The sequence below is a fragment of the Rattus norvegicus genome, chromosome 1 (genome assembly GCF_021556685.1).
Source record: "Rattus norvegicus strain SHRSP/BbbUtx chromosome 1, alternate assembly SHRSP_T2T, whole genome shotgun sequence".
NCBI lineage: Eukaryota > Metazoa > Chordata > Mammalia > Rodentia > Muridae > Rattus > Rattus norvegicus.
The window spans coordinates 200,590,363-200,616,850 of record NC_141534.1 but is presented as its reverse complement, the minus strand read 5'-3'; the positions used below and the strand labels follow the sequence as shown (position 1 = coordinate 200,616,850).

General features: G+C 42.1%; 1 protein-coding gene across 1 annotated transcript; it reads right to left on the bottom strand.

The window, feature by feature from the left end:
- Window positions 1–547: 547 nt before the first annotated feature.
- Window positions 548–26,124, bottom strand: Abraxas2 (abraxas 2, BRISC complex subunit). Its single transcript, NM_001106307.1, has 9 exons — window positions 26,029–26,124; window positions 20,724–20,814; window positions 17,107–17,143; window positions 14,559–14,625; window positions 11,543–11,733; window positions 9,863–9,982; window positions 7,698–7,782; window positions 4,709–4,823; window positions 548–2,685 (listed from the first exon to the last, which is right to left on the bottom strand). The coding sequence occupies exons 1-9, from the start codon at window positions 26,122–26,124 to the stop codon at window positions 2,216–2,218; spliced, it is 1,272 nt and encodes a 423-aa protein (NP_001099777.2). The 3' UTR covers window positions 548–2,215.
- Between the last annotated feature and the right edge of the window lie 364 nt (window positions 26,125–26,488).

Here is a 26,488-nt window from a genome sequence, read left to right as displayed (position 1 = left end):
GGCAGAGCAGTCACTTCAAACCAGAGAGGATCTTCTGGGTAGGTGCCATCCGGCCTCTCCAGGCTTCAGCTTTATCCACTCTGGGTACTTCTCTATATAGCTCTGTTCTCACCACACCATCCTTGCAATCAACATGAACACTTTGGGTACTTGTATTCCTTTTCAACCAGACAGACAGGTCCATATGGAGACTGAGAACAAGTCTTAATGCCCTTTAAAAACGACTTACCATGGCTGGAGAGATGGCTCAGTGGTTAGGAGTGTTTGATGCTTTTACAAAAAAATCACTTTAGTTCCTAGTTCCTATATTGGAGGCTACCAATCATCTGTAAATCTAGTTCCAGGGGACCTGATGTTGTCTTCTGGACTTCACTAGTACCTGCACACACGAATGTACACCCCAATAGATACACACACACACACACACACACACACACACACACACACACATACACAAATGAAGTATTAGAAAAAAATCCTACCCAATAGGCAACACATACTGTGACAAGAACTTGCTGGTACTCAGACAGACACTAAAATAATGTATCATGATTAAATAAGTTTTTATTGTCACATTTAACTGCTTTGTCAGATATACACTGTATATTTCAGTATGGCATAAAAATAAGAATATTTTCCTGAATGTCAAAATCTGAACAGAGGAGATGGCGATGGCACTTGAACAAACTGGGATTCAGACCGTGCTGAAGCTGCTAGTAAGTAAGGTAGCTGAGAAAGGCTGGAGCGCACTGCAGACAAAGTGACCCCCGACATCCAAATCAAATGGAAGTGGTTTGAGCCCAGAAAAACGAGGACAGCAGTTACAATGCAGACCCTGGGGCACAACCCAAGCAGGGCAGTCCAGCATCTCATTTCTAAGCCTGTATCCACTGTCTGAGACTGGGAGCTGGAGCTCATGAGTAAATATCACTATAAAACAAAATCAATCGTTTGGAACCAGATTTTAAGCCTTTTAATGGTGTCTACATCCTTACAGGTTTTAACTAGTCCAAGGAAAGGCTGTTCAGTGCCAAGCATCATGGGCTGATTGATTGCCATAAATGGTAGGTCTTGCCGTTTCCAATTCAGTGGCCCAACATACTCAAAACTGGTTTTTAGTGGTTTCACACATTCTGGGCAAAACTAGAAAACAAGCAGTACTTAAATAAAAGCGTAAGTGCATCCCAATGGTCTCCACACATTTGCAGTTATCTCCTAAATGGCAACTTTAGGAAAAGAGAAAAAGTATGGTTATTCATACTTGACGTGGATCTCTGCAGTCCTCAAGATTCCTGGATATTTTCTTAAAAATGTCTTTCCTCCACAACTCTAGCTGGGACCTGCCACACCTAAGTACACTACATCCTTTACACAGGAACTTAGTTAAATCCACTGTGTCTGGGATCTGGTCACTACAGACTCAGCCTGGCTTCTCCCTTCTGCCATCCACGGGTGTGTGGCCTTCCTCTAAGACTCCAGAACAGAGGCCAACTGTGCTGGTGCAGCCCAGCAGTCGCTGCTGTACCAAAAGACAAGGAACTGACTTCAGGACACTGATCTGGATGAGTACTCACTGGGAATTAGTATTCCTACATTTGGAAAAAGGCAACCATTTTAAGTGACAATACGTATCAGGCTAGTAGAAAAAAGTTGAAACAAAGCCCTCTCTTCCCATCTTACAAAACCATGCAGACAGGAGAAGGAATGTCTGACTTGTTCCAATTAGGCTTCTTGGAATTAACAAAATTTCTTTTCTGGCAAAGATGAATTTGGCTCATCATAGAAAGGTCTTTGAAGGCTGCTGCTAAATTCGTTTCCCTTTGAAAAAGCAAATTTCAAGGCATGATAGTGCAGAGGTAAGTTTCTGACTTAGAGAGTATTTATAGACTAATTGTGCTTAGTCTCTGATCTCTGATTTATCTTAAAGAACAGACTACACTGAGGAGTTTCACTCTGCCTAAATTTACTAGTACATCCATGAATCGCACCAGAATTAGGACAATTTGATTATCATAATGATTTTGTTGTGAACCTGTGCACTGTACCCAGAGGTGAGGACCAGTGGACAGAGGATTCTGGGAGTTCTATGCACAGGATGCTCCACTCAGGAGCCACGGCATCTGAGAAAGCAGGTCTCCCCACAGATTAAGTCCTCAACAACACTCAATAAGCCATTAAGAAAAGTAGTGCCAAGTGGAGAGTGTCATTTGTTTACTTAAATCTGGGAGGTCTGAGTGTTCCTGGGGTCCTCGTCAGGATGTGTCGTGGGCCGTGAATTCTTTGAATGTGAGTATTCACTATGAGGGGACTCTGCAGGGTCAATCAAATTTTCATAATCACTGTCATCTGTCTCCTCCCCGCTGTCTCCAGCTGCACTCTGGGAAGGAAGAAGATCTGCTCCACTTCCAGTGAACTTCAGTCCGGCACTGGTGGAAGCATAGTTGGAAGAGCCCACAGCCTGAGGCCGGGGCATGAAGACACTCCTTTCTATGCGAGAATGGCTCAGAGTACTTTCTTGATTGTTTGGGTGGAAATCGGAGTAAGGAGGTGGAGGATCAGAGGGCTCGGCATCTGCTAGAGTACTTCTCCCTTCGGCTGAAAACCCAGAATATGGCATCCGAGGGCTGAATGCTGGCTCCAGGCTTTCAGATGGCATCTGTCTGCTTAACAGGGCCTGCTGCAGTCCTGCACAGAAACAGGGAGAATGTCTTAACAAGTTCTGCGTCTTCATAGCTTTTACCTTCACTTGTTAATGGTAACGAATGTTCTGGAAATGAGAAGCAATGTTGTGAACTCATCATTGCTAATATTTTATAAATGGTTTCTCTATACATTAATTTTTTTGCATATCAAGCATCAGACAGTTACACAGTCTCAAAAAACAAAAACAAAAAGTAACCAGAGTTGAAAGTCCAGGCAATCTCATTAGAAGTACAGCCCCATGAAGCAGAACATAGACTTGTAACTCCAGATTTTGAGCTATTTTACCCACCTGTTGCCCACTGTGCTAAAGAACTTGGGACTACCAGCTGACACTGAAAACCATTCTTAATACCTTTACAAGTCACATGAACAGGGAATATTTATCCTATCAAATGCCATCTGCTGCTCTTTTAATGCGTATTTGTGTCTGAGCCTACCATTTGCATAAAAGTGGCCAATGAGGCCAGAAGAGGGCACTGTGTCCTCTGGAACTAGATTTCCATATAGTTGTGAGTTTCCCCACATAGGTGCTAGGAACCAAACTTAGTCCTCTGCAGGAACAGCAAGATCTCTTAAACCATCTCTCTGGCCCCCAAGAATTTGGTGCTAGAAACAGATGATATTGTCAATACATTCAAAAATCTGTACCAAATTTCTTAGATCTGTTCTGACTTCTATCTGCTTCAGCTTTCTCTTTGGTCCTCTTGTTTCAGTTTTGGAAACTTGAGCAATAGCATGAAAACAGCATTTCTCACTAGGAAGGGAATGCCCTCCCTCCCTCCTTCATGTGAACTTGGTGTTTGCGTAGTGTAGGATTCTTGCCAAACTGAAAATATGGCTCAGTGGGTAAAAAGCTTACCTAAGAAGGACAAAGCCTGGGGTTCAGTCTCCAGCACTATGTAAAAGTGTGGTGGTCCTTGTACTAATTTCCAGAATTTGGGAAGAAAAATCAGGAGAATCAGAAATTCTAGGTCATCTTCAACTACAGAGAAAGTTCAAGGCCAGTCTAGGATATACAAGACTCTTCATTACAATTGTAGGGACTAAGGGAGGAGGGTTTTCAAAAATGGTCTCAAGTCATTTAATGGATACTTTGATAATAAAATAATGAATAGTTTAGCCAGGTAACATGACCGTAATTCTAGCTACTTTGAGCTAGACATGGTGGCAACATGCCTTTAATTCCAGTAGAGGCAGGTGGATCTCTATGAGTTTGAAGCCACCCTGATCTACAAAGCAGAGGTCCAGGACAGCCAGGGCTACACAAAGAGCCCTTGTCTCTAAAAACAAACAGAAATTCTAGGTACTTTGGAGACTGAGGCAGGAGGATCACAAGTGTTAGGCCTGCCTGGATAATATAGCAAATTCAAAGCCTGACTGACAGCTTATGAACATTGTCTCAGAAATAAAAAGTAGGGCCAGTGAGATGGTGTAGCAGATTAAGAACCTGGTCTCCAAACTGGACAACCTGAGTTCAATCCCTGGGGCCTACACAGTGGAAAAAGAGAACCAACTCCTGCAAACTGACCTCCCACTGGTGCTCATAGTAAATAAATAAAAACAAATATAAACAAACAGATGAATGAATGAACAAAAACAAAACAAAATTAAAAAGTAAAGCTGGGCATGGTAAGCACATGACTTTAATTCCAACACCCAGGAGGTAGAGTCACGTGGATTTCATGGAAAGACAATCCTTATCAGGCACGTAGCATACACCTGTAATCCTAGGACTTGGGAGGCTTTGGGGGTCAGATCTCAAGTTAGAGGCCAGCTTGGGCTACAGAGTAAACTCCAAGCCCACAAAGGATACATAGTGAGACAGTGTATAGGATAAATATAAAATAAGGCTGCAATAAAATAGAACAATGCCAGAAGGGCTGGAACGTAGGTTAGTGGTGGAGCACGTGCCTAGACCTGGGAACCCTGTGTTCAGGCACAGTCCCCCACCCAGTGAATAGAGCGAATCTCATACTGAACGGGAGATCGATCTCTAGGTGCTTACTTCTTTCTTGTTCCTTTTCATTTTTCTTCTGAGTGATTTGTCTTCTCAATTTGTTCACTTCTGCCTGACAAGATTCAACAACTCGCTCACTCTTTTCTACATCTGCACACACTGCCTGAGAAGAAAAAACACAAGAAAAAAGATTAGCTTCAAACCCAGGCAGGAAGTAATATACAAATTCAGCTTCATTACAATGGAAAAATGGGGCTGGGGAGATGGCTTAGCACTTAAATTCAGAGCATTTGCAGCTTTTCCAGAGGACCCAGGTACGATTCCCAGCAGGCTCACAACCACCTGTACTCCAGTTCCAAGAGATCCATATCTTACTTTGGCCTCCAAGGTTACCAGACACTGAAGTCAAAGTTAAGCACAGACATGAAAGGTAGAGCAATCTTGGGTGTTCATGAAAACAGAGCTGTGTTCCTCCACTTCCCTTTATGAGACAAACACTATGTAGTTCAGGTTGGCCTCCAACTGGAGATCTGTCCCCCAAAGCCTCCCAAGTCCTAGGATTACAGGTGTACGCCTGTTCAGGATTGCTTCTCTTCTGTGTGTTCATATGCAATGTTTATGTGGGCATACAGGTACATATGCATGTGGAAGCCAGAAGTCAACCTTGAGGGTCTCTCCTTAAGAACCACTCACCAGGGGTTGGGGATTTAGCTCAGCGGTAGAGCACTCACCTAGTGAGCGCAAGGCCCTGGGTTCGGTCCCCAGCTAAGAGAAAAAAAAAAAAAAAAAAGAACCACTCACCATTTAAAATTTAGCTCAGTGGTAGAGCGCTTACCTAGGAAGCGCAAGGCCCTGGGTTCGGTCCCCAGCTCCGAAAAAAAGAACAAAAAAAAAAAAAAAATTTTAAAAAATGTCTATGGGGTTGGGGATTTAGCTCAGTGGTAGAGCACTTGCCTAGCAAGCGCAAGGCCCTGGGTTCGGTCCCCAGCTCCGGAAAAAAAAAAAGACCAAAAAAAAGTCTATGTGTTGGGGTTCACACACAAAGATGAGAGGAAAGCATCAGGTGTCCCCCTCTACCACTCCTTGCTTTATTTCTTTGAGAAAGTTTCTCTCCCTAACATGGAGTTCATGAGGTTTTTGGCTAGACTGGAAGCTGGAAGCTAGACTAGAAGCTATTGATTCTGTCTCTGCCTGCTCAGTGCTAGGATTACAGGTACGCACAGGACCATACCCAGCTTTTTACACGGATACTGGGATCTGAACTCTAGTCCTCATGCTTGAGCCACTTTTTCCAGCTTGATTTTTTTTAAAGGCTGTGTATTGGAAGCTGTATTATATTAATCAATACAATGAACAATCAGTTTTAGTCATCATTTTTTAAAAAAATTATCATTAGGGACTAGAGAGATGGCCCAGTGGTTAAGAGCAGGACTGCTCTTGCAGAGGACCTGAGTTTAGTTCCTACCACCCATATTGGGTGACTCATAACTACCTGTAACTTTAGCTCATTGGAATTATCTGGTCTGAGTGGGTACTTGTGTGTGCACGCAAGCACACGCATAAGCATGCACACGCACACACACACACACTTAATACATTTAAAAAATTAACAAGTGCAGAATTAGCATGTATGTGTATGGCTGGGGTTGTGCCATGCCATGACTACATGTGGAGGTCATAGAGAATATTGGTGGAATCAGTTCTCTCCTTCTACTTTTTAAGTAGGTTCCAGGGATCAAACTCAAGTTCCAGGGGATCTGATGCCATTGTCTGGCCTCTACAGGCACTGCATGTATATGGTGCACATCCATACACAGGCAAAATATCCATATACACAGGCAAAATATCTATATACATAAAATAAAAAATTAAGAAACAGATAAGACAGATTTAACTAACTGAAAATAATTATGATAAGGGAAATCTGAAAAAGAAAGTAAGTTTCAAAGTTGAGGTTTGAATGTATGTAATTCAGCTACCAATAATGACTATGAGAGCTGGCCTTCTTTAATCAGCAAAGTAATGTGTGACACCACTTAGAAGCTGTTTGGCTAGTATAAACCATCTGAAAGGGCATGGTAATGAATTCAGGACAAAAAACTGTTTTCTACCACACATTCCTCCCATAGCAGAAATATCAGAAACTTCTAGGAAAGAAGTTTGGCACAAATGAGTGTGAATAGTGTCCCTTCCACTTCCTGTGTGAACACAGGCCCTAGAAACTGCACTGTACCACTTTGCCCTTTTACTGAGGCTTTCCCCATTTTATCTTATTGTAGTCTTTGGTTTTTCAAGACATGATTTCTCTGTGTGGTCCTTGGCTATCCTAGAACTCACTTTGTAGTCCAACTCAGAGATCTACCTTCCTCTGCCTCCCAAGGGCTGGGATTAAAGACATATGCCACCATGCCCGGTGGCTTTCCCCATTTTAGATGCTACCTTCACTCCTCCCTCTATCTGCTGTGGTCTTTCCCAGGCCTAGGAGAGCCAACTTTGCCACTTTTCTTCTCATTCTCAAATATAAGTGCAGTGGGAAGAACTGTCAGCAAGTGGCTGGCAGTTGGAGGTGGTACCATAAACACGTTGCATGATGGACCAGGAAGAGACAGATCCCACTGCAATCCTCTAACTCCACAGTGGCGGCTGGGGGCAAAATGAACTGATTAGATGGAAGCAGAGCTAGACTGGGTGTGAGCTTTTGACATTGTCTCCCCTTAGAACATAACTGACAGACTGTTCTTAGCACCTCTCTTCAAACTCACCTTTGAAGGTACTCGCCCTGAAGAAGCACCACTGCAAAGGGGTCCTGCATGTTCTAGGAAGCAGCACTACTAAGTCCTGCAGTGCCTCTGCCTCAGCACTCGAGGAGGCAGGATCTGGAAGCTGATACCTGACTACGTTATCCTAGCAAAGTCCATCCTGACTTTTGAACCACTGCTCATTCATTGGTCAGCTAAAAGATACATTCATTCATTCATTCATTCATTCCAAAAAAGTAGGGTTTGAGCAATATGAGCAAGTTGAAAATACCAGTTACCTGTACTTTCTCCTGAAGTGCATTATAAACCTGATAAATTGCCCTGATGTCCTTCATGACTCCATCCTTGTCAAAAAAGTCAGTACTAGAAGACAGGAAAAAAGATGTCAGAGTTATTAAAATCACCACGAACATCACTTCTACCACAGCATTAATTATGTGCTGTGACTCTAAGGTGAGATCTAAGCAATAAAATGCGTATCCTGATAGAGTTACAGGAAGGAAATAAAAAAAGAAACTAATTAAAAACAGAATATTTGGGGTTGGGGATTTAGCTCAGTGGTAGAGCGCTTGCCTAGGAAGCACAAGGCCCTGGGTTTGGTCCCCAGCTCCGAAAAAAAGAACCAAAAAAAAAAAAAAAAAAACCAGAATATTTGGGCTGGAGAGATGGCTCAGCAGTAAAGAACACTGACTGCTTTTCTAGAATTCCTGAGTTCAATTCCCAGTAATCATCTGTAATGGGGTCTGGTATGTCTGAAGACAGCTACAGTGTGCTCATATGCATAAAATAAATCTTAAAAAAACAAACAAACAATATTTTTCAGTGACTATGTTTATCCTTTTTTTTTTTTTAACTATTTTTATTTTTAGAGAGGGTCTTTCTATGTACCCCTGGCTGGCCTGAAACTCATTATGAAGTCCCGGTTGGTGTGGACAGCATGACAATCCACCCCCCTCTGCCTCCCAAGTACTGGGATTAAAGGTGTGTAACCACATCTGGCTGTTGTACTTTTCAAAACCTGAGGAAAGCAGCTTGAGTGATGGCTCAGAGGTTAAAAGCACTTGCTGCTCTTGCAGAGGACCTGGGTTCAGGTCCCAGCACCAACACTGCCAATCAGAAAATCCATAGCTCTAGTTCCAGAGGATCCAATGCTCTCTTCTGCTCTCCTCAGGCACTGCACACACAGTGAGTGGACATACATACACCCAGGCAAAGAGTTACATACGTACAATAAAATGTAAAAGAAAATCTTTAAAAACATAATACATAAAACTTGAGGAAAAATACAGTAAAATTATCTTTTTAGTAAGTATAAAAAAATTAGTACTTTTAGGGATTCTTTTATTTATGTGTCTATATTTGCCTAAGTGTATATAGTGCATGTATGCATGTGTGTGTGAAGGTACACATGTATGTTTGTTCATGTGTGTATAAAAGTGAGCTCCAATGTGTATGCTTGTGTAGGGGCCAGAGGTCACTGTCAGGTGTCCTCTTATTTCTCTCCACCTTATTGTTTGAGACAGAGTCTCTCATAGAACCTGGGCTTCTCCATTTTGGCTGTTTTGCTAGCTGACTGGCATGTCCCAGGCACCTGTCTATTGTGTGCTCCCAGTGCAGGAGTCATAAATGTGCTATGCCCAGCCCAGCCTTTGATTTTTAACTAATTAATTTCTTTTATGTGTATGAATATTTTATTTGCACACATGTCTTTGAACCAAATGTACACCTGGTACTTGCAGAATCCAAAAGTGGGTCTCCTAAGACGGGAGTTACAATGGCTGTGAGCCACTGTGCAGGGGCTGGAAACAGAACCCAGGTTCTCTGCAAGAGCAATAGTGCTCTTAGTCATTTCCCCAGCCTCCCACTCACCTTTTCTTACAGGATAAGAATCTAAACTCAGGTCTCATGCTTGCACAAGCAAGTACTTAATCTCTACTGAGTGTCTCTCCAGCCTCAGTTTTTTAGATTTATTTTCATCTTTTTGAGACAAGGTTTTACTATGTAGCAGAGGCAAGCATAGAAGTCAGCAGAAACCCACTGCTGCTTCTTCCTGGGTCCTAGGGTTACAAGCATGCACTACCATGTCCTGTAGGGCAGGTTTATTTTGCTGGGTTTTGTGGTTGTTGTTGTTGTTGTTACTGTTTTGTTTTGAGGAAGGGTCTTACTCGGTAAGCTGGCCTTGAACTTATGACCACCTCCAGCTTCAGCCTCAGGTGATGGGAACGCAGGTGTGAGTCACCACACTAAGCTTTAGGGATCATTTCTACAGTTTATTAAGAACAAATTCTGACATATGGTGGGGATATTGTTGGTGGCCTAGAGAACTTTCTGTTTTCTTCAATTTCAGTTAAAACAAACTTGACTTTGCATTTCTCCTTACACTTTGAAAAACATCAACAAAGAGTACCATTTCCCAAAGAACACAGTTTACCTTTCAACTTACCCATGCTCTTTAATAACTTTGGCATAACTCTGAGATGTGTTTGGCACTGAAGACACTTTGTACTCTTGCTGGCTAGTATTGCCTAGATTGGGAATAGCAAGTGATATCCTTTGATTATACCTATGAGGAGAATTGAGAAAAACAGCATGTAATAAGTACATTTCTCTTATATCTGAGGCAGGGTCTCACTGTATAGCTTACGCTGGCTTCAAATGTACACTCTGCCTATTCAGCCTCCCATGTGCTGGGATTATTGACATATGCCACCATACTTGGCTCTACTGCTATGTTGCCTAGCTAAATGTTGATCTTGTGGGCTCAAACCGTCTGCTCCCCTCAGCACCTCACTGTTGGGTTTACAGGTTCATATCATCATTCCCAGGGTTAAAAGTATTCCTTCAAGAATTGGAAATGACAGGGTTTGATTCCCAACACCCACCTGATGGCTCACTATCACCTGTAACTCCAGTTCCAGGGGGTCCAACACCCTCTTCTGGAGGTACCAGCATCAGGCACACATGTAGTATAAAGAAATACATGAGGGCAAAACACTCACATACATAAACATTTTTTTTTAAAAATGTAAAGAATTGGGATTGGAGGCTACAGATGTAGCTCACTGGCAGAGTACTTGCCTAGAGTGCCCAAAGCCCTGGGCTTAATACCCAGTACCACATGAACCAGACACGGTGGCACACATCTGTAATCTTGGCTTAAGAAGTAGAGGCAGAAGGATCAAAAGTTCAAGGTCATTCTTAGCTACACAAGCAAGTTCTGAGCTACACGGTTAGTACCCGGTCTGTGAGGGATCAACAGGGAGATCAAAAGAGCAAACAATCAACCCAGGAGGATCACCACAAGGTCAAGGCTGGCCTGGTCTACACAGCAAATTCCACGTCATTTGTACTACAGAGCAAGACTCTGCCTCAAAAACAAAAAGCAAAACAAAAGGATAAGGTTGGCCCAGACTCCTGTGTCTCCATAAGCTAACATAAAGGGCTGCGGCCATCTCGGATGCATAGTCAGCAACTTCCTTTCCCTTAAAGCAAGACTCTGCTGAACAATCCTTGAGGGCAGTGGCTCTAGCTCATATATTATCTGCATGTCAGTGATTGACAGATCCTGAAGAAATACCTAGAGGATGTCTAGTGAAATTCTAGACATAGTTACCAAACTGTAACTATTTCACTGATGTTGTCTACTGATCCTATGAGCACATTTCCAGAAAGAAAGCTTTCTGCAACTCCCAAACAGAAAACATGGTCACGTAATGTTTTCACAAGGTCACAATGCAAAATCCTCATCACTAATAATGGATCATTTTTACAATTTCTGTCTTTGCATTGTGTGTTTTAAAGTCACAATTAGACTCCAAATGTATTGGAACTATTTTTATATAACGAGTCACAAAGAAACAAATTAAGTGCACACCTGTAAGCATAACAAACGTATCTAGGTGATACTTACTCCAGACTACTTTAACTCATTTACAAGCCCTTGGGAATCTACTTGGTCCTGCCTGCTGAGTGTTGGGATTACAGATGCAGGCTGCCATGCCCAACTTCTACACAGGTGCGAGGGAGCCAGAATCTGACCCTCATGCTTGCTTTTCCCACTGAGCCCTTCCCTCAGCCCGGGGGTCTCTCTTTTTATGTACAGCTGGTGGGAAGCTGGTTTTACCTGCGATTTGGTCGAAAGAGAACATATTCTAACGCATGAGTAGAGTTGTTGGCGGTAGAGATGAAGCTGAAGAGAAGGAAAACCAGGTCTGGCACGCCGAGGACGCGGGTGAGCTGCTTGTGGATGACTTGCTCTCTGTAGGACATCTGCTGCTGGGTGTTTCTCCGGAATCTGTACCATCCGATGACTTTCTACAACAAAACCAGAAGACAGGAGAGTATTAAGAGCTCAGTTAATTCAGAATGCATCCAAAGGAGCACCTGTAAGCAAATGTCCATGACAACTTTACATTGGCTAGCCCAGAACTAAAAACAACCTTTCTGTCAACAAGTGAATGGATGAACTGGGTAAACTGTGGTACACCTGCATACTGGAATCATATGCAGTAATAAAGAGGAACAAATCACCATGGAGGAATCTCAAAATAACTATGCTTGGTGAAAGAAGCCAGTTGCAGGTTATGGAAAATAGATGCTGAAGGATCTTATTAGTATAAAATTCTAGAGAATGAATTTACAGTGACTATAGGATAGCCTCTTACACTGTGTTGTGACCCCATATAGGGTCACATAACTAAAAAACTGGTTAATAGTAAAAAGTTTCTAAATGAGAAATGATCAAAAATTAATTCAAAATCAAGTATGTAGGGCTTACAAGATGGCTCAACAGGGGGTTGGGGATTTAGCTCAGTGGTAGTGTGCTTGCCTAGGAAGCGCAAGGCCCTGGGTTCGGTCCCCAGCTCCGGAAAAAAAAGAAAAAAAAAAAAAAAAAAAAAAAAAGATGGCTCAACAGGTAAAGGGGCTTGCCACTAAGACTGCTGACATGACTGTGATATCCAAAATCTACACAGTAGAAGGAAAAATAAAAGGACTCACACAGGTTACCCTCTGACCTCCACATCTGTGACATGGCTCAGAATGATTGCCCAATGAGTGTGTGACACTCAGGTAAACACATACACAATGAACCTGAGATGTTTGTGCCAGCACTTCCAATGCTGCACTGCATTAATTTCCACTCACCAAGCACTCCCTCCTCATTCCCACCATACTGCTAGTACCTCCAATTCTGCGCCAGAGTGATAGGCAAACAATGACACTCATTTCAATTTGTGGTTTTTGGTTGAGGTAGAATTCCTTTCATGTGTGTCCTGGCTATTATAGACTTCTTTTTACATCTTGTAACTTGCCTGTTCTCTCAACCTTTTTCTTTCTTTCTTCCCTCCTTTTGAATACTTAGTCTCCAGTTGCTGTTTGGGGAGGCTTAGTGGGTATATGGCCTTGCTGAAGGAAGTGTGTCACTGGGGGTTTTGAGGTTTCAAAAACCACATGTTACTCCCATTCTGTTTCCTGTTTGATTTGAGATGTGATCTCTTAGCTGTTTCAGTTTCCATGCCTGCTATGCTGTCCAGCCATTGCAGACTCTGACCCTCTGGAACTATAAGCCCTTTCTATAACTGGCTTGGTCACAGTGTTTTATTTACAGCAATAGAAACCTAACTAAGCACTTGTCAGGTGGGTTCTGGGAATAGAATTCAGGTCATCTACAAAAGTAAATGTGATCTTAACCATTGAGTCATTTCTTCACCCCTTCGTTCATTTTTAAAAACTTTAAAAAGAATTTCTTAAAAATTGATCTGTATGTGTGTGCATTGTTTGTACAGATGCCACTGGAGGCCAGAAGAGGACATCAGATACCCTGGAGCTGAAGTTACAGCTCCAGTTGTGAGTTGCCTAGCATAGGTGCTAGAAATTGACTGTGGGTCCTGTGGGAGAGGAGCAAGAACTCTTAGCTACTAAACCATTTTTCCAGTTCCTTCATATTTGGGGACATAAGGTGGTGGATGGTGCTGTTTTGAGACAGAGTGTCAGGTAGTCTAGGCTGGCCTTCAATTCACAAAGTAGCCAATGAGAACCTGTAATTCCTGATCCTGCAGTCTTTCCACTTCTTAGGTCCTGGGATTATAGGTATATGCTACCATGCCCAGCATAAATTTACATTTTCCTGGATTAGTGTTTTGACTATAAAACCAATACATGTTTATGAGGTTTCACCTGAAGCTCAGGAGCTACAGCAACTGAATGCTGCTGGAGGAGGGCAAGCCATTTTGCACTGGGTATGTGAACACTGGTAAGTTACTCATGTACATCTAGGCAGCACTTGGACTCGGTGAGTTAAAGAAATGAAAAGAGGGCATGAAGATGAAGGAGACGAACGTTAGGAAGAGGTCTAAAAGAAGCAGAGGGAGTTGGGGGTGGATAGGATCAAGAAATACACTACCTATGTATGAAACTGTTAAATAAGTTTAAAATATTTTTAAAATTAAAAATCTACAAAATTATTTTTCAAATTATAAACTAAAGAGAGTGAAGCATCCATTTGGACTGACTTAGGGTTTTACTGCTGTGAACAGACACCATGACCAAGGCAAGTCTTATAAAGGACAACATTTAATCAGGGCTTGCTTACAGGTTCAGAAGTTCAGTCTACTATCACCAAGGCTAGAACATGGCAGTATCTAGGTAGGCCTGGTGCAGGCAGACCTGAGAGTTCTACATCTTCATCTGAAGGCCCCTAGTGGAAGTCTGGCTTCCAGGCTACTAAGATGAAAGTCTGAAAGCCCATACCCATACCTACTTCAACAAGGCCACACTTACTCCAACAGGGCCATATCTTCTAATAGTGCCACTCCCAGGGCAGAGCATATAAAAACCATCACATGGATTATTGTTAGTTTTCTGTATTAAAGTTCACTTTTTCCCCCAAAGTTTAAGTAAATGAGATCACATTATTAAGACTCATCCTCTCAATGATATAGTATAAACAGTATTTCAAGTCTATAATTTACCTTTAAAACCTACTCACAGGTATAGCTCAGTGGCAGGGCACTGGGTTTGATCTCCAGCACCAACAGAGAATGCCTATCACACAGCAGATATCATGGGCCCTGGTTGTTCTTCCTTTTGCATGCTAGAATGTAACTTCTAAATTGGGGTAAGTAATATATAGAACATACCTTCCTCCGATCTTTAAGAATTCTGTCCAAACTCTCTTCATTCACTTTGCTTGCATAATCATAAAAACTGTTTTTTAAAGAAGAAAAAAATAATTAAAATGCTATTATACTATGAATAGGCATAACCATGGGGCCTACAGAGCATCTAACCCTAAGAGATGCAACTGCTTCTCCTCCAAGGTTGGTAAACAGAGAATCAGCCTAAGTGCTTTCTTGATGGGAAGCTACATTTTGTATCAAATACTACTCAAGAGATTGCTTCATTCAAAAGACATTCCTTTCATGGGTGGAAAGTAATCAAGTAATTACAAAATGTGTGCTTTCAAATGGCTCCACTACTTTGTTTCTAAGTATCAATTACTTATGAAAAAAAAGATAATAGCAACTCATTTTCTGAGAAATGAGGGGAAATGAACATCTGTGGAATGTTTAACCAACCCTCAGCTGGATGCTTTTCTATTACATGTTCCAGCCACAGTGCTGAGGTACAAGTTCATCTCAATTCAACAAGGCTTTCTGCTGCTTTTATAGGAGACAGCAAAGCTAGCCAACTGGATGATGGAGGGTCTTGCACATGCTAAGCATGGTCCAAATTGCACAGCTAAGGGGACAGGCGAAGTGGACTAAAAGCCAAGTCTGGCTAGCTTCTAACAATGTGCTCACCTCCAAAACAAACCAATGTGGGTTGTCAGATGTACTGACAGGATGGTCCTTCCTTGTCCCTGGTTATAGTCTTAGAAATGCCTCCCACCACACACTTCACAGGCAAGAAAGCATTCCTGAGTCAGGGAAAAACTGACTCAGAGGTCAGGAGATCCCAGCTCCAGCCCAGTAGCACCTCTTACTGCAGGACGGAGGACAGACCACCTATCCTACCGGCTTCTCCTTTCCTGCTTTGTAAAGCAAGAAGCTTGAAGTACAAAGATGATTTCTAAGATTTCCTTCAATTCTGAGTCAAATCCTTGTTCTGAGAGTTCTGCACTTGCAATGTCTTGTGGTATTACTCAGGACGGTGAGACAGAACATGTCCAGTGAAGTCCGTCATGCCCGCAACAGACACATCCCTAGCCAGGCAGAGGTAATATGTGGTCCAAAACCTGATCATCTTTCCAGATGAACCCACAGCTGCTCACCTGGCTTCCCTGCTCCTCTTTCAGTTATGTGGAAATGGAAAGACTTGAGGTCCTTGGCTACTTTGTGGCCTCACTTATAGGAAGCCACCCTCCTTTGAAGTATATAAGGAATAAGGGTGTATGCATGGGGTGAGGATGACAGAAATCTCCAGGAGTGCTAGGTGTTTGCAGAGGGGTCTGGGTGAAAACAAAAAGGGACAAACATCAGGAAGAACCAGGCAAAGTGACTAGAAGGGATGAAGGAAAGACAAGGCTACTAAGAACACGAAGGAATGATGGCCACGGTGACACATATCTTTAATATACTTGGGGGGCAGAGGCAGAGGATCTCTGTTTGTCTGAAACTAACCTGATCTATAAGTTAGTTCCAAGGTAGCCAGGACTACATAATCCTTTGAGATCCTGTCTGAAAGAACAATGACTAATGTTTATGTAGGCACACTGGAAGGAAAACACCAGCCTGGGGTCTGGGAGGGGAAGAGGGAAGAAGCAGAGGCAGGGGAATTTTCTGAAAGACACAGCTCAGTCCTCAGGTGGAAGGGTATGGGCTAAGAAAGAGGACAGAGGACTGAAGATGTAGCTCAGTAGTAAAGGGCTTGCTTAGCAGTGAAGACTCCCATCATACAGCCATGCGACAGAGAGGCCTGGTGGGAGTGTGGCATTATCTACTCTTCACTCCAGGCGCCCTTTTCCTGCTGCTTTTCTCCTTCAGAATGTTTCTCTGCCATCAGGTTCTGTCCTTCGGTGGCCATATTAGAGAACTGGTGCATATTAACCAAACACAGAAAGAAACGTTTGTATTCCTTTTTTTTACTTTGAAATAAGGTCTCACTGTGTAGGCTTTGAACTCACAGAAATCCACCTGTCTCTATCTCCCAAGAGATGGAATTAAAGATGTGCACTACCACTACCTGGCTCCTAACTCCTTTTATTTTAAAGCTGATCACTAAAAATTAAATGTACATTCAACTGTGATCCCTATAACTAACTTTATCTATATATGATCTTTGATTAACTTTCTTCTCTAAGTAAAGAATTCTCAACTGCAAGGTTGAAGGGAAGGCTCATACTAAACCACTGACACTATGATTTATATATCCCCTTCCCTCTTTCCATTGGAGCACAGTTCTTCAAACATAGTTAGCATCCAATAAATAAGATTTTGGAGCTAAGTGTGGTCGCACACTTGAGAAGGAAGATCATGAGTTCAAGCTTAGCAAGATCTTTTCTCAACCAAACAACAACAAAAACACATACACACATAAAACCCCAGAAATAACAAACAGAAAAAAAATTGTAAATAGATGAGCACCCTTAATTAAACTTATAACATAATCAGTTACAGGCATAAATTTACTGGTTTCAAACAACTTTTTCAATGAGGGCCCAAAATTATAAAACCAAATGTGTCTTACCTAAAGAGTTTTGAACAGGGTTGATGGTTATGGATTTCTGTAACCAGACAAAGGAAATCAACTTAGTTAATCATGTAAGACACAGGCAACTAAAAAATAGCTCAGGGTTTTTAAATATTTCCTGTATTTATCTTATGTATATGAGGCTCTGTTTTCACGCACACCAGAAGGAATCAGATTGCACTGCAAATGGTGTTACGTTACCATGTGGTTGCTACAACTGAGCTCGGGACTCTGGAAAAGGGGTCAGTGCTCTTCATCGCTGACCCATCTATTCAACCCTATCTCAGACTTTTTAAAGTAAAGTTTAGGATAACCAAGACCATTTTGTTCCTGTAAACAGGTAGCAGGAGTGTATTCTAGGAAGGCGGTGCCGCTGCTTCCCATTACACCCAGACAGAGTCTCAGGACAAAGCAGAATGGAGGGAGAGTGAGATGTCTGCTTCCTGAGTCCCTGTGTGGTGAGTGCACGTCTGACAGCTATTGTACAACTTACTCAATCTTACCTATTTAAACAAAGCATCATAGGAAAAAGTAGCCACTGACTGGAAGCATTTAATCAAACTGGATAAAAGCTGTGGGGACAGCTTTGGAAGAGAAGGGCCTCAACTTTCCTACCATTAATAACCATCTAATGATGCCTGGCAACTTAGGCCAGGTGTTTGGAACACTGGACGTCCATTAACTCTTTCAAAGCTGGTTGGTATTAAGGGAAACAGTCATTTATAAGACCGATCCTAATGGCTTCTGAAAAGATGCTGGAATTAAGCAGAATGAACAATTTCTTCAAGCTCATCAGGGGGCCACGGACTGATTTTTTTTTAGAAGAGCATGAGACTAATTGACTATTCAATTCTATTTACCATATTCTCCCAGAGAGCAACTCATCACCTGCTGTTTAAAAAGAGACAGCCTTGGGATTTTAGGCAATGATTTTACCTCAAATAAAATAAAGCCAGAGCCTTCGAGGACAGAGCTATTCTCACTAGTTAACACTGCCAAAACACACGTATGGATGCAGGACTGACACTGAAGAAGAGTTTATATTTGCCTCACTACGGCACCAACTCATGGCACAATGAGAAAATGTCATCTACGAAAGTCCTTCTGATGCTTAAATGATGCAGGACATGCGTGAGTTACTTCAGGCACTGGTGGTCACTGAGATGTGGAGCATGGTAGCAAAAATAATACTTAAGATTCAGAAAAAAGAAAACTTGTCTTTTACTTAAAGATAACACTATTTGTTTACTGAAAACCCTAGAAGCAAGTTTTGATGTCTGAACAAGTAGTAGTCCTCAAGCTAAACTGTCTAACAGCTTCCTTCTTAACTTACAAATCAGATTAGAGACACACCATAGACATGACCTAGGCAAGATACTCATGAGGGAAATATCTGTATAGTATATGTGGAGGGCCTGGATTTGACATCCATACTTGAATATATACTTGAAGTGCAATTTTTGCAGTCACTTAACTACGTCTGGCAATTTAGATTAAAAAAAAAAAAACAAAACCAAAAACATCTATTTGTGTGCTTGCACCACCATGGCATATGTGTGGAGGTCAGAGGACAATTTAGTCTTTCCTTCCATTGTGTGGGTCCAGGGGTCAGTCTCAGGACCTTATGGTGGTAGGAGGTGCCTTTGTCTATTGAATTAGTTCACTGGCCTTGTATCTATCAATTTAACCTTTACTTACTAGATGAATTTTAAAATCCTAGGTGCAAATAATAGCTAACTACATACACAGATGACGTAAGAGATAAAATTCTATTTAGAGTTTTAACATGTATCTGTGTCTCTGGAGATAAAATTCTATTTAGAGCTTTAACATGTATCTGTGTCTCTGTGTGCACCTCTATGTGCCGTGGCATAGCGTGGAGGTGGTTCTCTCCTTCCACCATGTGAACGTCAAGAATCGAACTCAGGTTGGTGGGCTCACTGCAAGCCCTATACTCAGTGAGCCACCCTGCCAGCTCAGTTTTTAGGATTTTAAAGAGTTAAGCAAAATGAAACCCCAAACTTCCTGATGAAAGGCCCTGCACACAAAACATGTCTTTGCAAGGCAGGGAAGGGCTATGTGAATGCTATTATAGTCTTTACTCTTGCAGACAGATCAGCTGTTCTCCCTCAATTCTAACTCCACCTCAGTCTTTACCCTTGTCCCTATGCTCTGTACTAGAAGCCCACTAGAATAGAATTAGTGATTTGATCCAAGTGTAAAAGCCCAGACCCCACTCAGCTTCACTTTAAATTCTGTGTTTCAGAGTTAGAGAGTTAAGAGCACTGTCTGCTCTTCCAGAGGACCCAGGTTCATGGACCCAAGAGTGGGTACTCAGATCCCAGTACCCACATCAGACAGCTCACAACCACCTGTAAGAGGGAGCTGATCCAGACACCTATATTCACATATATATACTCACACATCTGTGAGAGTGTGTGTGTGTTCTTTAGTACATTTGCTATATAAATAAACAAAGCATCCCTTGCTCTATTCTGCTTATGAAGACTCCATTTGATATGTTTAAGGCATTCCTGAAAAGACTATGCTATTTATCAAAAGGAAACTGGTTGAAAGGGAGAGGATACATTCATTAACCCCCCCACCCCTCAGCAATCTTCCCCAGAGTAACTGTTGAGTGCAGCCTTCGGACTCTTAGGAGCATGCGGAGCTGTGTCTTTGCCAAATCTTCTTGGAAAGACGAAGACAACACCTTCATTCATTATAGCACAGGGTGAAATAAATCAACAACAACAGACTGATCCAGAGGCTTCAGCTTCACTGTGGTTTTGAGGACACTATCAAGCCAGCTGCTGAGTAAGAAACAGCTTTAGAAAAGACCCAAACGTGCAGCTGTGCACTCTAAGTGACATAACATCTTATATAACTTGTTTTTACTAAGAAAATATTTACTTTAGGGATTGCTCAGCAGTTAAGAATACTGGCTGCTTATCCAGAGGAACTGGGTTCAATTCCTAGCGCTCACATGATGCCTCGTAACCATCTATAACTCTAGTTCCAGGAGATACAACAACCTCTTCCGACACACATGTGGTTCCTGGACATACATTAGACAAGCCACCCATACACATAAAAACTAAAAATAAATAAGTAAAAACAAAATTTAAAAGATTTACTTTAGGTCTGGCATGGTGGCACATGCCTTTAATTCCAGCACTCTGGAAATGGAAGTAGGCAATCTCTTTTGGGGACAGCCTGATCTACAAAAGTAAGTTCCAGGACAGTCAGTCAGGACTACACAAAGAAACCCTATCTAACTGAACTACACTCCCATTTAGGAGCCAAAGAATAAAACAAACAAGTACACATTTTGAAAAGGGTATTTCTGGAGCTGGAGAGATGATGGATTAGCAGTTAATGCTGCTTTTCTAGAGGACCTACGTTTGATTCCCAAGACCCAAACAGTGGCTCACAACTGTGTGTAACTCCAATTTCAAGGTATCTGAAATACCTAGAATGAATTTCTAGCTTCTAGTCACCAGACTTCCAAGGGCACCAGGCATACATATGGCACACAGACATACTTGCAGGTAAAATATCCATATACATAAAATTAAAGCTATATATATAATTTATAAAGACTGCAAGCTTACCAATTACTTGTAGAAACTCTGTGTTGCTGATTTGTGAGTCACTGATGCTAAACGTTTCCTCTTGTCTTACCTCTCCCAGCAAAAATCCTTCCTAAAATGATAGAAGAAAATAGCTGGTTAAACGTAAAGATGATTTGTATTAAAACTGAAAGAAAATTAGGATGTACTATTTTATATCAATTTTAACAATAATCCACATAAGCTTGGCATGTAAAGTGCTGTTTTATAAGCCAGTAACTGGATCACAGCAAGCTGGTCTAATCTATTAATAGGATCATATGAAAGAAAATATTCCAAAATCACATATCACTGTGAATCAACAAGTCTCCCTGTTTTTTGGTGAGTTCATTACTTAAATCCTAGAAAGTCCCACAGCATGCTTAGACAATTGCAATATGCCATGGTTGCTTATATAAAGTTATATATAACTTCATGCTGCTTATATGAAGTTATAACTTCATAAAACTTACTTTACTGCTTTAAAACCACCACTAATAGTGAACAATAAAGACAATGGCAAGACGGGCTGGAATGAGAAATCAGGGTTTCAGCCAACATATTTGCCCACATCTAATAAACACAAGGCTTATTTACACTTGTGGAAAACATCTATTAACACAGTCAACATAGAATTCCTTTGCAAATTACCAGTTTGAGCACTTGCAGCCATGCCCAGTACAAGCATGGCTGGTGAGGATATACCCTATAAGCCAAAATAACCCTCCTGCAGAGAGGACAAACTGATCCACTGTCTTGTAATCTCTCTCCTGAATGACCCAAGACTTATTCCTTCCCTTTGCTCAAATGGCACTTAACTGTGAGGTTCTGCCCAACTAACATATAGGAAATGACACCTGCCATGCACTTCGTCCCCATCTCCTGCCTCCACTTGTCTTCTCCATCTACCATGACTTACAGGATCACCAATGCCTGCTCTGGCTGAAATGTAAGCTTGAGGCAGGCGCTGTGCTTGTTCACTGGTAGGACTGTTGCACTTATGGCACACCCAACACTTATTGTGCATCAGATACTAATTGCATAAAATCCACTGCAACAAGGCCTTGCTCTATATAATCCTCCATTTTCTGCTCAAACCAGCCACAGAAACCCTCAGTTTAAAAACATTTATAATTGCTAGTCTACCTCTCTGAGTGGAGAGGGCAAGAAAGATATTTTGTGGCCTCCCTGTTGTATCTGACTTGAGGGAGTGTTTGCTAGGTGTGCAGAGAACTTGCTAGGAGATGGGCTGCCCTAGGTTCTACCCACAGCACTGCCAGCCACCCCAAAAGAGATGAAATATTCCAAACTTCCCAACTACCCAACTCAGCAGTCTTAAATCGGATGTAAGTACAGATTTCCTCTGCAAAAACAAACCTTGGGCTGGGGATACATGTGGGTCAGTGGTTCAATTCCCAGCACTACAGGGAAAAAGACAAGAATTGCTCGGACTCAAAACAGATGACTATGACTACTAGAAATACTAACTGGTTCTGGTGGTCCAGGACAGTAGTGTAGTGACATTTTTGAGAATTCTGGAATCTTGGTTTCTTTAAAGAACACAGGAACATTATAAGATTGTGTTTTCACTTTAATCCCAGGTGTGGGGATTAGGGCTGCTCTGGACTGTCTGCAGCAGATAACCATGCTTCCTCATGTTCTAGCAGAGGCACGGTGTTGTCAGCTGCAGGTAGTTTCTGTGACTGACTGTGTAACATTTGGAATTCTAGGGAGTTTTTAGCAGGTACATAAATGCTAGGGCCCCTGAGAGGTGTAGTGGGTGGCTGCTGGTTGCCTGGTCTATATATGGAGTTCCAGAATAGCCAGGGCCACACAGAGAGACCCTGTCTCAAAAAAAAAAAAAAAAAAAAAAAAGGCAAACAAAACCTCACATGACATTAAACATTCTAAAGTTAACTAGGAATGTTTATTTATCTCTGGTCTGGATTATCTGAGTAACTATTACATCAGTGGTTCTCAACCTGTGGGTCATAACCCCTTTAGGAGGTTGAATGATACTTTCACAGAAGTTATGTAGCAGATACCCTGCATATCAGTTATTTACAACTCATAACAGTAGCAAAATAGTTATGAAATAGCAACAAAAATAACTGTATGGTTGAGGGTCACCACAACATGAGCAACTGTATTAAAGGGTCACAGCATTAGGAAGGTTGAGACCACTGGATTACATTATAACAGGAAGAGGTAAACCACAGGCCCAACTTTGTTAGTGCACAGTCTGCAAGGTAAGAATGGTTTCTACATGTTCAAATGGTTGCAAAAATTAAAACAGATGTCTCATGAACTGTTAAAAAGCATTGGGTACTCAAATTTCAGTGCTATAAGTTCTTATTAGAACACAGTCACCTCATTTGTTCATGATCTACCCTTGTTCTTTCCTTACAAGAACTGAAGAGGTGTTAAAGAGACATATGACTCCAAAACTTTTTAAGAAGAGAGAAAGTACCATCTTTTATTATCTGGTCCTTTTCAGAAAATGTCTGCTTTCCTTCAAAAGCTAAAAAAAAAAAAAAAAAAAAAAAAAAAAACCAACAAAAACTTTTTTCTGAGGTGTTATTCAGGGCTGTCCAAGAGACTCTCAAAAACAAAAGTCTAACTGCTATTGTCCTTGGTTGCCTCCAAGAGGTAGAAGTCCCTATTGCTGAAGATGCACTGTGCACTTCAGAAAACTGAACCCAGAGGCCCAGAGTTGGAACTGATCTGAATCCACCCTCCCTGAGGACTAGCTTTTATTATTTGTTTTGTTTTGTTTTAATAGCTTTTTTTTTTATTAACTTGAGTATTTCTTATATACATTTCGAGTGTTATTCCCTTTCCCGGTTTCCGGGCAAACATCCCCCTTCCCCCTCCCCTTCTTTATGGGTGTTCCCCTCCCCATCCTCCCCGCCTTGTCGCCCTCCCCCCAACAATCTAGTTCACTGGGGGTTCAGTCTTAGCAGGACCCAGGGCTTCCCCTTCCACTGGTGCTCTTACTAGGATATTCATTGCTACCTATGAGGTCAGAGTCCAGGGTCAGTCCATGTATAGTCTTTAGGTAGTGGCTTAGTCCCTGGAAGCTCTGGTTGCTTGGCATTGTTAGGACTAGCTTTTATGGTACCAGAAGGCACCATTCGAGCCTGACAGTTCTACCCAGCTATAACACTTATGAACCATATCAATGACCAGCATCACAATAACTCCAAGGCTGCAGTAGTGGCACACATACCTTGGCAGTAACCACCAGCTCTCTAATTGGACTTAAGATCTGCTCAATAAAAGGAAAACCATGGCTGATGCCAGATGACTAACCAACTCCTTTGTGCTAGTGAAATCATGGACCTTGGAGAACCTACAACAATCACTTTACTAAGGCAGCATAATCCCTAATAACAATCTAAACATTTGTCTTTAGACTCACAGATAAGTGTAGTCCTCCCTCCTTATCAAGGAAACATCTCTTTGCAACAAATGGAAATATTACAGAAAACCATAACCAAAGGCACAGTTGTGGAGTGCAGTTCCAGTGAATACATTTGCAAAATTCTCCCATACCTCAGGCTCAGGGAACATTGCAGAAGAGAGGGCAGAAAGACTGTTAAGTCTCACACACATGACTGCCCAAACATGTTTTTAAAAATGTTTGCTAACCTTAGCTCCACAGAATAAGTTTGGCTTTAGATTAATTTTCTTAGACCAAACAAACATGTCTTACAAAAGTAAATTTTGGTTCTTCAACTTTAAAACTGACATTACTTTCAAGTATTCCATATCCATAACTGGTAAGGTTAATACAAAAGTGATAATCATACAAAACACAATGTAAACTATTGGCCTTGTATAAAATTTCTTCCCTCATGCCAAGTATGAGATAAATGTTAAGGAGATTACTATTAAATGGCTAGAAATCTAGCGCTAGGTTTAATGTTATATCCCTGAAACCCCTGCCCTTAGGAGGTTGGAGGTAGGAGGATCAGGAGTTCAGGGCCAGCTTTGGTTGTATGACACTATCTCAAAACAACAAAGGATGAGTAACAAATGAAGAAATAGAACTATGGCAATTTCTAGAAATATTGTCCAAGTTTCTTATCTTTATAATAATCTTGCCTTATAAATAAACTATGATATTCCTAGGCATTCTATAAAACAGAATAAACAAGCACCAACTCATAACTGTGGTCCATGGACACTAGGAACATTACAACCACTTACATTATTAAGAGCTGACTGCAATACCAAAGGCTAGGAGTTCAGAGCTGTCTTTAAGAAAAAGAAAAAGAAAAAACTGTGCTGAATATATTCGTACTGTAATCTCTACCATCAACACTGCAGAGATGAAAAAGAACAGCAAATTCATTCCACTCAATTTACTAATGGAATCACCTTTCAGAATCAGTCTTTATTAATGGAATCGAAGATTGCTGACATCAAACCAAATCCAATTTCCCCTCCAACTAATGTTGTTTTGAAATGACAACCACAAAAAGCCCAATCTCTTATTTAACGAATTTAAACCGTTCACCAATAACAACGCACACTAATCGCCAAATGGTGGGCAAATTATGTCCTGTAAAAGCACCTATATCACAAAGAATTTCCAGTCAGAGGTCACTGGCATTGAAAGGCAATTCGTAAAATAAAGTCACTGAAGAGAGATTTTGCTCCTATGAACTCCATGCCCTGTACATTTCTGATCGCTCATATGTGGGCCTGTCACTTCCCTATTAAGACTAGTTCCGGGGATTAGGACACTCGCTGAGGAACTAAACAGGCAACTTTGAGGAAGTGCAAACAAGACTCTGCACCTAACATGCCTATTCACACTCTCCATTTTCCACTGAGGTGAAAACATACACAGTCACATCTGATAAGTATGAACGGTGACAGACACGACGACCCGTGAGGCCGGGGGTCAGGACTTGGATCCTCTCCTCTCATAAATTACAACCCAGATCTCTGAACTCCATCCCGACCCAAGGCACTCAAGTTTGGAAGCCCGACTCTCAGCGAGGGGTAGGCACCCATTTTTGGCTAGGCGACTCCTGACACCGGCGGGGCCGGGCGCTTTAGGTCCGTTGGACTAAGAACAGCTGTGCCAGGACCCGCCCGAGGCCGAGAGCGCCAAGAGAAGGGCCCGCGGAGTACTGGAGCTGGAAGGGGGCGGGAGCCGCCTGGGTCACAGCTCATCGGTTTGTCCCCGGGATTGAGGGAGAGCCAAGCGTCCAGCGGTCGTCGCTTGGCCGCAGGCGCCGGCCTGAGGAGAAAGCCGAAGGCCCCAAGCGGCCACGGCAGGGGGCCCGACACCTACGTGGTCGGCGTTGCTGTTGGCGCTGTGGAAACACACAGCGCTGAAGGTGTAGCCCGAAATGGAAGCCGCCATGATGGAAATCTCCACCTCCCCCATCATGCCCCGCGGAGGATGCACAGCCTTCCGGATGCCCCGCCACTGAGCATTCTGGGAAATGAAGTCGTCCAGGCTACCCCAAACTAGGACAGGGAAGTAAAGGATTCCAGATCAAAGAGAGCCAGCTTCTTCTGTTCTGTGTGTCCTTTAGACAGCGGCCTGACTGTACAACCTTGTTATAATCCAGTTTGTCCGTTCTGCAAATGAAGTTGAAGGGTGAAAGGTCGGAGATGATTCAAGCAATTGAAAAGGTTGAGATTTGACTCGGGAACAGCATGATGTAACTTCAACTTGAACAGACCACTTTCCCTGCCTGGTTGAGAGTAATGCCTAGGAGAAATGGAAGGGAAGGAGATCTACAATA

Bases quoted from the DNA above. Each gene is read 5' to 3' on its own strand.
- Abraxas2 (NM_001106307.1), bottom strand. From the start codon at position 26,124: ATGGGGGAGGTGGAGATTTCCATCATGGCGGCTTCCATTTCGGGCTAC. The intron at 17,144-20,723 runs GTAAGCTTGCAG...GTCTGGTTACAG, and splicing joins AGAGTTTCTACAAGTAATTG to AAATCCATAACCATCAACCC. The intron at 2,686-4,708 runs GTAAGCACCTAG...GTTTCTGTGCAG, and splicing joins TGAAAAGGAACAAGAAAGAA to GACTGCAGCAGGCCCTGTTA.